Here is an 11,831-nt window from a genome sequence, read left to right as displayed (position 1 = left end):
TAAAATATTGATTAATAAATTAAATATTTAATAAAATTTAATTATTATCTATATTAAAGAAAACAAGGGGTAAAAAATTAGATGTCAGTAATTAAAATTTTGGATTAAAAGACATGTTTTCGATTGAATCAAAAGTTATATATCAAATAGAAGTAATTTTACTAGCTATTTGACCAAAAAAAAACTTAAAAGCCTAGCAAAAAGTCATATTAAGCTATAAACATCCCAACAACGGCTCAAGTTTGGCTAAATACGGCAGTAGTATTAAATGGTGGTAATGGAAATAATTTATTGTGTAAAATTTTATAAAAAATTTCATATTATTCCCATGGTTATGAAACTTTAATAAAAAAAATAATTTTTGTTTACAAATTTTCATTACCACCTAATACCACCTCTTATAATGGTAATGCATTGGAATGAATTTTAAGACGAAAATGAGATGATTGAAGTTGGACAAGCATGTCCATTAAGGTAACCAAAAGACTATTCAATCAAAATTATATTAATTTTTTATTCTCATTACCACCATTTATTACTACCTACCAAACGAGCCGTTAGTGTAATGATATTTTTGTACATGATTACTTTAATAACAAAGTTAATTTTATAATTAACATTGAGAGAAAGTTAATTTTATAATTAACATTGAGAGTTCAAATATTTATGCTTCTTATTTTTTACCACACTACCAAAATGACATTTTAAAAAAAACTATATACATTGTATTTTTGATTATTAATATAAATTTAGACATATATGTTTATCTACTTTTTATAATGGTAGTTTTAAAATATTTTTCCACTTTAATATACCTTTTCATAGGAATAATTTGGACAACTATAACATTATAAAGTTTTGTAAATAACAAATTTATATGGAATTCTTTTTAATTTTTCTTTTTTGCATTTGTGATGGCATATACAATATAATCATTGAGTTTTTTTTTAAAAAAATTAAGAGTACTTTTTATGTTTATTGAAATCATTTATCATTCAACTTATTTTATACTTTATTTTATATCACGGTCAATGTGTAAAAACAAATATAATTAGATAAAATTTTATTTGAATTGTCTAATACCTTCATATTATTAATTTTTATAACTTTTAATTATGTTCAATTTAATATATTAATAATCAAAATAATATATTATATAATACAAAAAGTTAAATATACTCCTCTATTTCTTTTTGTTTGTCCACTTTAAGTTTTTACACTTTATGAGAGAGAAATTTATATTTAATTTTTGAAGTATATATTCAAGACAAAATATTTTCATGTGGGATCTTATTAGATTCGTCTTAATGCAAAGAATATTAATATATAATTTTTACAATTTTTTATTATGCATACTATGAGTTATCAATGCTCAAAATTTAAATTGTAATATGTAACAAAATAAAATGGACAAACAAAAAGAAATGGAGAGAGTAACAAGTATAATAAATTAAAAAATAAAAAAATAATAAAAAACAGAAGAGCATAGGGACTAATTAGATATGGATAGGGTAGTATGTAACCAAGTACATAGAACTCATAGAAGGATCATCTTATGATGTTGCCACGTTCAAAAGTGGAGATAGATATTTGATGTGAGGTTGTGATTAAAAAGGGTATTTTGGGTATTTGAGGGAAGTAATTATGGGAATTGCAACTATTATGGGTTGGTGTGATTGATATGATTATCATGATTAGAAAGAGAAAAAATGAGGTTGATAACATGAGATTACTTCTTATTTTCTAGAAGAATAGCATTGAGTTAGAATGAAAATTAAATGAAATACAAAATTGTTTTTGGTTGTTTTTTGGTTTTTGAATATTCAATAAGTCGAAATATATTTGGTAAATAATTTATCAGTCACTGAAAAATTATTTTTTAAGTTTAAATAAAAAATTAAGTTTTTATGTTTTTTTTTAATTTATGGCTTATTGTCTCACTTTTTGTCTAATAAATAATCAAGAGTCAATATATTCAGCAAATATTTTAATTTTTAGTTTATACGACTAACTTAAAATAGAACAAATACAATCAACACCTTTGATTAATCAAACAAGTCTACTAAAAATCAACAACACTAACCATCAAGAGTTATGGAGAGAGAGTAAATGGTTAAACAATAGATGCAAACAAACACTCGTGTGGCCTGCACCACATAGTTTCTTCTCTTGATAATTCTTAAAATTCTTGTTCCTATTTGTTTAATATATTTTCTCTATATCTTTAAAGAATATTTTCTCTATTTTTAGTTGTCCATTGATTATTGATTTTGTGTTATGTTGAATGAGCTTTTAGTTTGAGTAACTTATAAATAGAAGAATACAAAATTTTAAAGTATGAAAACAATATAGGTAAAAGAGCTTTGTTGATTGTGAAATTTTGTCCACCAAAATGAATATTTTGTTCATTTTGGGTGAGAACAAAAAAAATAACACCCATATAATTTTTTATTTATTTTTTGTTAACATTCGATGGTTTCTCATGATTTATGAACAAATCATGAGTCAATCCGATCTAATCACTAAGCTAGTTGATCATCTAATGACAAATCGATTTGAATACAATTACAATCAACAAAACACCAAATCAATATATATATATATATATATATATATATATATATATATATATATATATATATATATATATATATATATATATATATAGTAATCGAGTGAAAAAAAACATTGTAATTTATTTGTTTCTTTAAATTATAACATATAATCTATTAAACATATAACTCCACATGATAGTTTAAAAGCATACGAGCAATCTATTAAAGAATAAGCATAATTCCATATGACATCCTCAAAATACGGATGCTATCATCATAATCATCATGATAAATCCCACCGAAGGCAGGGTTTGGGGAGGGTGGAAAAGAAGGTAGATCAATACTCTTATCAAGAGGAAGTTGCGAACGAAAAGTACGGAGCTAATACAACCTATTAAAAAAGAAATATAATTACATATAACAGTTTTAACCTTTGCTCATCCTCGAGCAAACTCAAGGATAGATGAACTAAGGTAAAACAAGGCTAACCACAATCTCCTTATATCCTAAATTACTTCTTATGCTTTCATCCCTAATCTCCTCAAATCCCCCACTGCAGTCAAGAGTTCAAACAACCAAACTATTTAACCTTACACTTGGTCAACACTACTCAACAACTAGATACACAAATTAGAATAAGACCTCGACATCATTCACTTTAACCCCCTTATGACTCCTACGGCCCGTTTGGTACATTGTATTAGAGAGCGATAATGGTAATAAAATTAAGTAATAAAAAATTTGGTTGTTTGGATGCCTTCAATGGTAATGAATGGTAATAAAATAAGGTAATGAAATTACCAAAAAGGGTCATTTTTATTACCATCAAACAACCTGGTATTAGGTTGTAATGGTAATAAAGTATTACTGTGGTAATAAAATAAGGTAATGTTGTTTCGAGCTGAAGAAAAAAAATAATGAAGAAAAAAAGGTAATGTATGTAATTATCCAAAAAAATATTATTATTAAAAAAAGAATCATTAGATAGAATAATTTAGATACAATAATGCTTTTAGATACAAGTATACAATAATGAAACTAAAAGTCATTACCATTTTTTATTACTAACAACCAAATGCAATCAATGGAATATTATCTTCCATTACCATTCTTTAGTCATGCAAACCAAACAAAAGAATTTTCATTACCAATTCTCATATCCATTTCTTCATTACTATTGCCATTACAACATTTCATTCCCATTACTTCATTACCATCAACCAAACGGGGCACTAGAGATATTAGATCTACATATCCCTTCAGTGGTGGCCTACCTAATTTCTTCCTTATGACTCTCATTTTAATGCCGTCTACACCAAGCAATATTAATGAGATGCAAACAAGTAAAAATATTCTCTTTATCTCTCATTTTGCCTAGAAACTTATTTCTTATTTTGTGTTAGCCACTCATTAATTTTTCCAAATCTCACTTGTAACTCAATGCTGCTTTTTTGCTTAGATTACCCTTTTGAATATTCAACCTAGCCAGACTTTCCTATTTTCAGTTTTATTTCCCTTTTCAATGAAAACCATATACAACTCAACCATCAAATATTAAAGGTAATATACAATCTATTGAAGAAAAATATAATTCCATATGACAACTTTAAAACATACAACTTATTAAAGAATAAGTATAATTTTACATGATAATATACACTCTATTAAAGGAGAAGTATAGACACAATTTCCTTCATTATGACTCCCGCTTCTTATGTCGCCTACACCAAGCAATAATAAGATGCAATCAATAATTTTTTTTATTTATCTCTCATTTTTCCTAGAAACTCACTTGGGTTTTCATTCTAGCTACTCAATAACGTTTCCAAATCTCACTTGCTACTCTACTCAACATCGCTCTTTTGCTTAGGTTTATAATAAAATTGGGTATACTTGGCAAATGACTGTTTGGAATTATTGACTGGTTTGACCAGTTGAAAGTTTTGACTTATAAGCCAGCTGTTGTGGAAATATTTGATAAAATTACTTGTAGGCTATTGGATATTTATTAGAGAAAAAGTATGGTAAAAGACGATGAAAAACTACTACTCGAATAAGTAGATCTTTAATTTTGATTTAAAAATTATTAATTAAAAAATAATTTTTTGTTAATTGACCAGTTATAAAATCAAAAGTCAAAAATCCTGAAAAAATTCTATTGCCAAATAACTCATTGTTTTATCCCTCATCATAATATTGTATGCCTGCACGACCCACATTATTATATCGTTATGAGTAATCAACACAACACAACACAACACAACACTGCAACCTGTACCGTGAAACAACACACCAAATACGTAACTCGCCCTAACACGATTATAACAATCTAGCATGATACGAATTCTATGTCCACTCAAACATAGCGTAGTTGGCTAATGGTTAATTTAGTTATAAGAATATAGACTAGACATCCCTTCAAATGAACCGTTAAAACTTATCATCAACTCCCCTTTCATATTCATAATAATAATATTTCCCAGAAAAATACACATTCCTTATTTTCTTTAAAAGGGCCATTGCCAATTCAGTCAATTCTCGTTAAAAATCCCTATCTCAATCTTTCCCCTTTAACTAACTCGACCATGGACCTTGAAATGTCATCAATGGCGGATGCACTGGGTTTGTCTGTATCAGTACTCACATTTCTTCTATGTTATGTTGCCACAATACCCATCAGCCTTTTTTGGCGATTTATACCTAGAACTTTTCCTAAACACATTTATTCTTCATTAACTGGTATTGTTCTATGTTATCTCTCTTTTGGGGTTTCTTCTAACCTCCATTTTCTTATTTCTATCCTAATTGGGTATGTTTCCATGCTCGTTTATCGCCCTAAATGTGGGCTCATCACTTTCTTTGCTGCTTTTGGGTATTTGATTGGCTGGTAAGCTTCAATTTTCTTTATGGGTATTTTAAATTTTTGATTTTTAATTGATTCAATTATGGATATTCCCTTCTCTCAAAAAAAAAATTATGGGTATTCCTAATTTGTGATTTTTATTGTCTTACACTGTTGGTTGATTAATTTTCAATTTTAGATCTTTGTCTTAATCTATATTGAATGAAATTTGTGTATGTTAGTGTTTGATTTCTGGTTTGTTGGTTTGCTAATGTATGAAATTTTCAGGGCCTTGATAGAACCCTGTATACATATGTAGCATATGAAAATTTGTTTAGTTTATTGGATTTTCTTCAATTGGAGAATATATACTTTTCCTACAATGGAAAATTGAATATATTTATATTTCAAACTTTGTTTAAGATTGTTTTTCTTGGGAATGGAATGTGAAAGCTGATATTATAGAGTATACAGATGTGTAGATGAAACTTCTCATGTAACTGTTGTTATAGTTATATGTCTATAGGCTATAGCTTAGCTTTCTCAATTGATAATGTTGAATGGTTACCTTGGAAATTTACCTCCTTTCATATCAAGATATACACTTTTATGTGATTTTGGCTCATATCACTATCACATGATTCGCTAATATTCGCTAATATTCTTAGAATTGAATAAACTATTTTAAGCCATAATCATGTGATCCTGAAATCCAATCAAAAAGGTGAATTAGCTGGTGAGTTATGTTAATACTAAGAGATGTAATCAAAAGGTGAATTATGTCCACAATGACATAAAGTTTGAATGGATTGATCTTGATAGATGAATGCACACTTGTTGAAATTTAGGGATGATTTCTTGGTATATCCCTGTATGATGTTGAAAATAGTTTTTAGATGTAGGCTTCCATTGCATATTGCTTCACTTGTTGATGTTACATTAAGCTTTTCGGGGATGCAATTATGTTGTGTTGAAATTTGTGAATGCTTCTTTGATACTCGAATCTATTTTTTCTTTTTAGCCATGTTTATTACATGAGCGGAGACGCATGGAAGGAGGGTGGAATCGATGCTACTGGTAAGTTCTTGTTTTTTTGGATCTTCTTATTGCAACTGCATGCCGAAGAATTTATTTCTCATAAATGCTAGTGCAATATTCTTCGATTGTTTCCGCTTTTGCAATGTTCTCTAATGTCTTAATGAACTTTAATTCTTTGATATTTTGAGGTTCCAAAGCAATTTAAACTGTTCTAAAAAGTAAGAGGTAATTTATTAGGAAATGTTTGACCTAAAATGTATCATTCAGGAAATTCTATATAGTTTCACCGTTGGTGATTGTTGTGTCGTTTTGCACAAATTGCGTAAAAGTTGGTGTCTTGGTGATGGCTAAGTACAAATTGATGAGTTTAGAAACTATATTTGTCATTTGGGCGAAAGCGTAAAGTCCTATATTGAGGAATGTCATTTCGGAAGGTCTTAGTTATTTCGTAATTTCACCTTCATTTTAGCGGACACTGTTGCTGATTAAGGCTTGAAATGGTGTTTGGAGATGTAACTTGCATGACAAGTAGAACCAAGGATTTGTTTATTTTTATATTGTATCTTTAGATGCTATATCCACTCTTATCGAGTATCTGAGCAGATAACAACTAGTTGTCAAATAAATGTCGATTGGGTGAATTTCAAGGGGCCGTGGCATTAAAGAGAAATTAACATTTAGAATTGGAAAAGGTACATGCTAAATGCAATCCCTTGATACATTTTTTGACTCCCACTCCTCTGCAGATGATTAGTTTCATGCCAGCAATGATAGGAAACTAATCTATACTAGCATAGAAAAAGACGGGCGCTAGTTGTTGTGGCTCGTATTGCGGATTCTCAAATCAAAGCAAGAGGTAAAGGGAACGATTCTTCTAGCAGCAAAACTTACGGGATTTTTTTGTTGAGTGGGTTGCATATCCAACCCCATGTTCAACACTAGGTCCGCTCCTGGGAATAGAGCTCTACCACAATATTGGAGGAGGGAGATTAAAACCTCTGACCAATATGAGAGCATTTTTTGCTTGTTAGCATGAAAATAGAGATGCCTTCTTGTTACATTTCAGTCTTTCACACGAATCGTTTTCTTGCAGGTGCGTTGATGGTCTTGACACTCAAAGTCATCTCTTGCGCAATAAATTATCAAGATGGACTTTTGCAAGACAAAGATCTACGTGAAGCACAAAAAAAGAATCGGTTGCTAAAAATGCCTTCCTTTATCGAATATGTTGCTTATTGCCTCTGCTGTGGGAGTCACTTTGCTGGACCCGTATTTGAAATGAAGGATTATCTTGATTGGACCGAAGGGAAAGGGGTCGGTTCATGAGGCATTTCTTGTTCGTGATCATGCTCTAATTAAATTGATGTGTGGCGGAATTTATATACTTTGAATCATGAGTTTACTGTTTCTTTTGCAGCTCTGGAGCCCATCCGAGAAACAACCATCACCTTGGGGTGCGGTAGCAAGGGCTCTTCTTCAAGCTGCTATATGCATGGCTCTGTATCTATACTTGGTGCCATATTTCCCTTTGACAACTTTCACCAACCCCTTGTATCGGAATTGGGGATTCTTTAAAAAGTTGAGCTATCAGTACATGTGTGGATTTACTGCACGGTGGAAGTATTACTTCATCTGGTCTATCTCCGAAGCATCCATGATAATATCTGGTTTCGGGTTTAGTGGATGGATGGGTACTTCCCCGCCAAAACCCAAGTGGGATCGTGCCAAAAACGTTGATATCTTTGGAGTTGAGTTGGCAAAGAGTGCTGTTCAAATTCCACTTGTCTGGAACATCCAAGTTAGCACTTGGCTTCGCCACTGTGAGTTTCTCGACATTTGTTTGCTTTCATTGCACATTGCAATATGAATATGTTGCGCTATCTCGATGCGTTTTCAAAAGATATGCTTTTCTTATCCATAATCTGGACCTATGTTACTTGGACTCGGGTACTGATGCTGAATGGTGGTACGTGTCCAAGTATTGGATATGTGTAAATATTCAATTTTACACCTAAAATGAAGTGTCTAAGTGTCATACCAATGTCCGAGCATCAAGGATCAGACACGAGTACGTGAAGCAAAATGAAGAGTCCGAATAACATAGATCTGGACATGACACCTGAATTTCGTGTTCTTGTTGCAGATGTCTATGAAAGACTGGTTCAGAAGGGTAAGAAGGCTGGCTTCTTTCAGCTGCTTGCCACACAGACAGTCAGTGCTATTTGGCATGTGAGTTTTCACCTTTTAACTTATATAAGCCTCTTCCTAGCTTTCATTTAGGGTTGGCAAACAGGTTGGATTGGATCAAGTTTATGTTCTGGACTTAAGGTCAACACAAAATAGGTTGACGGGTATAATGCAGTTATCATATTCATAACGCCTAAATATCGGTGGAATCATAAGATATTCCTTGATACGACCCAAAATACGGTTTTTTTTATACCTTTACAAAGCGGGAAATATCAGTTTGTTTGTTTTTAAAACCTTTACAACGCGGCCGATGCGATGCAATGCAGCCTTGTTTTTACACTATGTTACTCACTCTCCCCCCTCCTTAAAAGATAAAAGTTCGTTATAAATCATTCATCGAGTTGTTTTTCTTGTTCGTTCTGAAATTACAGGGAGTATATCCTGGTTACATCATTTTCTTCGTTCAGTCGGCTTTGATGATTGCTGGCTCGAGAGGTATTTCTTCATACCCGTGCTGCTTGTAAATTCTTTTTTCGCTTTATCTTCTAATTTATATATAACTCGTTTCTGTTTCGTACATTCAACAGTTATCTATAGATGGCAGCAGGCTATGTCCTCGGATCTTCTGCAGAAGATATTAAAGTTTGTGAACTTTACGTATACACTGATGGTTCTGAATTATTCTTCCGTTGGTTTCATGGTCAGTTTCTTAATGTTCACTTTTTTGAAGTCTGTTCCAGTGTAACATGACTCGCTAGCTAATTCGCCTTTTGAATTCGCAATTCGCTCAAATTTGCCTAAGAATAACCCAAAACTGACCATAATTCGCTTTTTTCATTTCGCGATTCGCGAGGAGATTAGCGAATTGTGTGATAGTGGACTCTGTTCACTTTTATCATAGTGAAGGAAAACGAAACGAAGCGGAGAGAAATAGAAGTAACTAATAGTATAAGTTTATAACTAAAATGAATTTAATGTTTGGTTAGACAATAGAATTTGTCGAGATGCGTTTGAAACTTTAATAGCAAATCAAGAGTATGGCATGGAAAAAAAAGATTTAGCGACATTTTATTGATAATGATTTTTATTTTTCTCTCCTTTCGGGATGAAATTTATGTAAGCGACTTTTCCTTCCATTTCATTTTCTTCTTACTTGTCTACCAAACATACATAGAAATTTATATAAGCTCGAGTACTATAGATTTTTAGCATTACATGACTTACATCACGTAATATTTTCTGCTGTTTGATGCTATGATATAATTTCCCCTGTATTCTATTACTCCAATGTCATTAAGTGACTCCCACCGAAGAGTTTGTTGGGGTGTTTGGATATACGTAATATTATCCTTGTCAGTGATAACAAAGAAGGTATTTCCGATTGACTTCTGGTAGCAAATATCATCTGCAACTTCACAAGAATAAAAAGCGCACATGATTGAATAAGTAGTTCATTATAATTCGAAATCAAAGAACTATAACTCTTTGGAATCTTATGAATTTTCCGTTTCAGGTACTAAGCTTGCATGAAACCTTGACAGCGTATAGAAGTGTGTATTATATCGGCACCATTGTTCCCATCATTGTTTTACTGTTTGGTTACATTGTCAAGCCTCCAAGACGGTCAAAAGCTCAGACGAAAGAGCAGTAAGCCGAACAGGACAATTTACGTATCAGTCTCTTCTGTGGTTGTAGATGGCTCAAAAATAGCCTCACTGCTGATCAATCTGAAGAATAGATTGTGTTTTCCGCTGCTTTCAACCGCTGAATATTGATTGTGCTTCCCGCTGCTTTTAATCTGTCGTCTTTTTACTGAATATGTTGATTTGTCGATTTCTCTGTTCGTCGAGATTTATTTTCGAAACTACATTACTGGTTAATGTGTAGGGCTGTTAAATATTCAAAGGTGCATAATTGAAAATGTCAAAGTAGTTTGTAAGCTTGATTCATTTCTGGGTTAAAAGGATGATTTCTTAATCATTGAACAAAATTTTTAAATTTGAAAAAATCATTTTAAAATGACTAAATGTGAATTTTTTTTAATGAAGTGTAAGGCCTTGTATATTATAGCTTAAAATTATATTACTTACTAAAAAATAATTTTCCCTATTAAACATTGCTAAAAAGTTTTCAAATTTCTAATACAATACTAAAAAATTTCACAAATTATTGTATGAGACAGTCTCACCATGAAATAGTCCAATAATAGAAACTATTAAATTATGGGCTTTTTATTTTAAGGTCATCTCACCGTGAGTCGGTCTCATACAAGACGGACTGAAAAAATTTACTCTCCCAAATGTGAATTTTTGAAATTCTTGAGTGAAAAAAAAAAAAATAATTAAATAAATTAACATTTAAACTTTTTCCAAAAGTAAGCGTCCAAACCCCAAAGCTGTGCTTTGGAGCTGTTCGCAGTTAGTAACTGCGAACAGGTCAAAAAAGACAAAATAGCTGTTCGCAGTTACTAACTGTGAACAGAAAAAAAAAAAATTTTTTTTTTTTTTTGTTCGCAGTTAGTAACTGCGAACAGCTAGTTTGTCTTATATGCTGTTCGCAGTTAGTAACTGCGAACAGCTCCAAAGCACAACTTTGGAGTTTGGACGCTTACTTTTGGAAAAAGTTTAAATGTTAATTTATTTAATTAATTTTTTTTTTCACTCAAGAATTTCAAAAATTCCCCAAATGTGGTGTTTGAAGGATTGAAGTTTGGAGGCCATATATCAAGTTGGGCCTATTGAAGGCTAGGCTGATTACAAATTAGGTCAAAACGATTCTAAATCGATTCGAGTAAATAATTACTATAGATTATAGTTGGATTAAGATTAATAATATGTTGTATCTACTTTTTGAATTGATCTAGAATGTGGTCATTCTCAAATTAAATGCAAGTATCTAAATTAGTTTTAAAAGTAAATATCAAGTCAAATAAACTTTTTTTTAATTTGTGGTAAATTAGAAAATTCCTACACATAAGAGTACTGAATGAATAAACAACATGTCTTTTGAGAGACCGTCTCTTTAAGAGACGTATTTCAAATCCAGCCCATTAAAGATTAATATCTACTTATCATATTCATAATGCCTATTTACATTATCCTTAATGTTTACTTACCGTTTCCTTAATGCCTATTTTCAATATCATGTCTACTTACATTATTCTTAATACCTACTTAAAATATTTTAAAAACTATATAATGAACCGG

At 31.1% G+C, this 11,831-nt stretch overlaps 1 protein-coding gene across 1 annotated transcript; it reads left to right on the top strand.

Moving 5' to 3' along the window:
• The first annotated feature begins 4,974 nt into the window (after nucleotides 1-4,974).
• Nucleotides 4,975-10,643, top strand: LOC130806556 (lysophospholipid acyltransferase 1-like). Its single transcript, XM_057671684.1, has 8 exons — nucleotides 4,975-5,442; nucleotides 6,419-6,474; nucleotides 7,529-7,749; nucleotides 7,853-8,255; nucleotides 8,579-8,664; nucleotides 9,057-9,120; nucleotides 9,213-9,325; nucleotides 10,139-10,643. The coding sequence occupies exons 1-8, from the start codon at nucleotides 5,141-5,143 to the stop codon at nucleotides 10,274-10,276; spliced, it is 1,383 nt and encodes a 460-aa protein (XP_057527667.1). The 5' UTR covers nucleotides 4,975-5,140; the 3' UTR covers nucleotides 10,277-10,643.
• Nucleotides 10,644-11,831: the final 1,188 nt, after the last annotated feature.

Source organism: Amaranthus tricolor, chromosome 2 (genome assembly GCF_026212465.1).
Source record: "Amaranthus tricolor cultivar Red isolate AtriRed21 chromosome 2, ASM2621246v1, whole genome shotgun sequence".
NCBI classification, from domain to species: domain Eukaryota; kingdom Viridiplantae; phylum Streptophyta; class Magnoliopsida; order Caryophyllales; family Amaranthaceae; genus Amaranthus; species Amaranthus tricolor.
The sequence above is the reverse complement of the archived record's forward strand: the minus strand, read 5'-3'. Positions and strand labels throughout refer to the sequence as shown.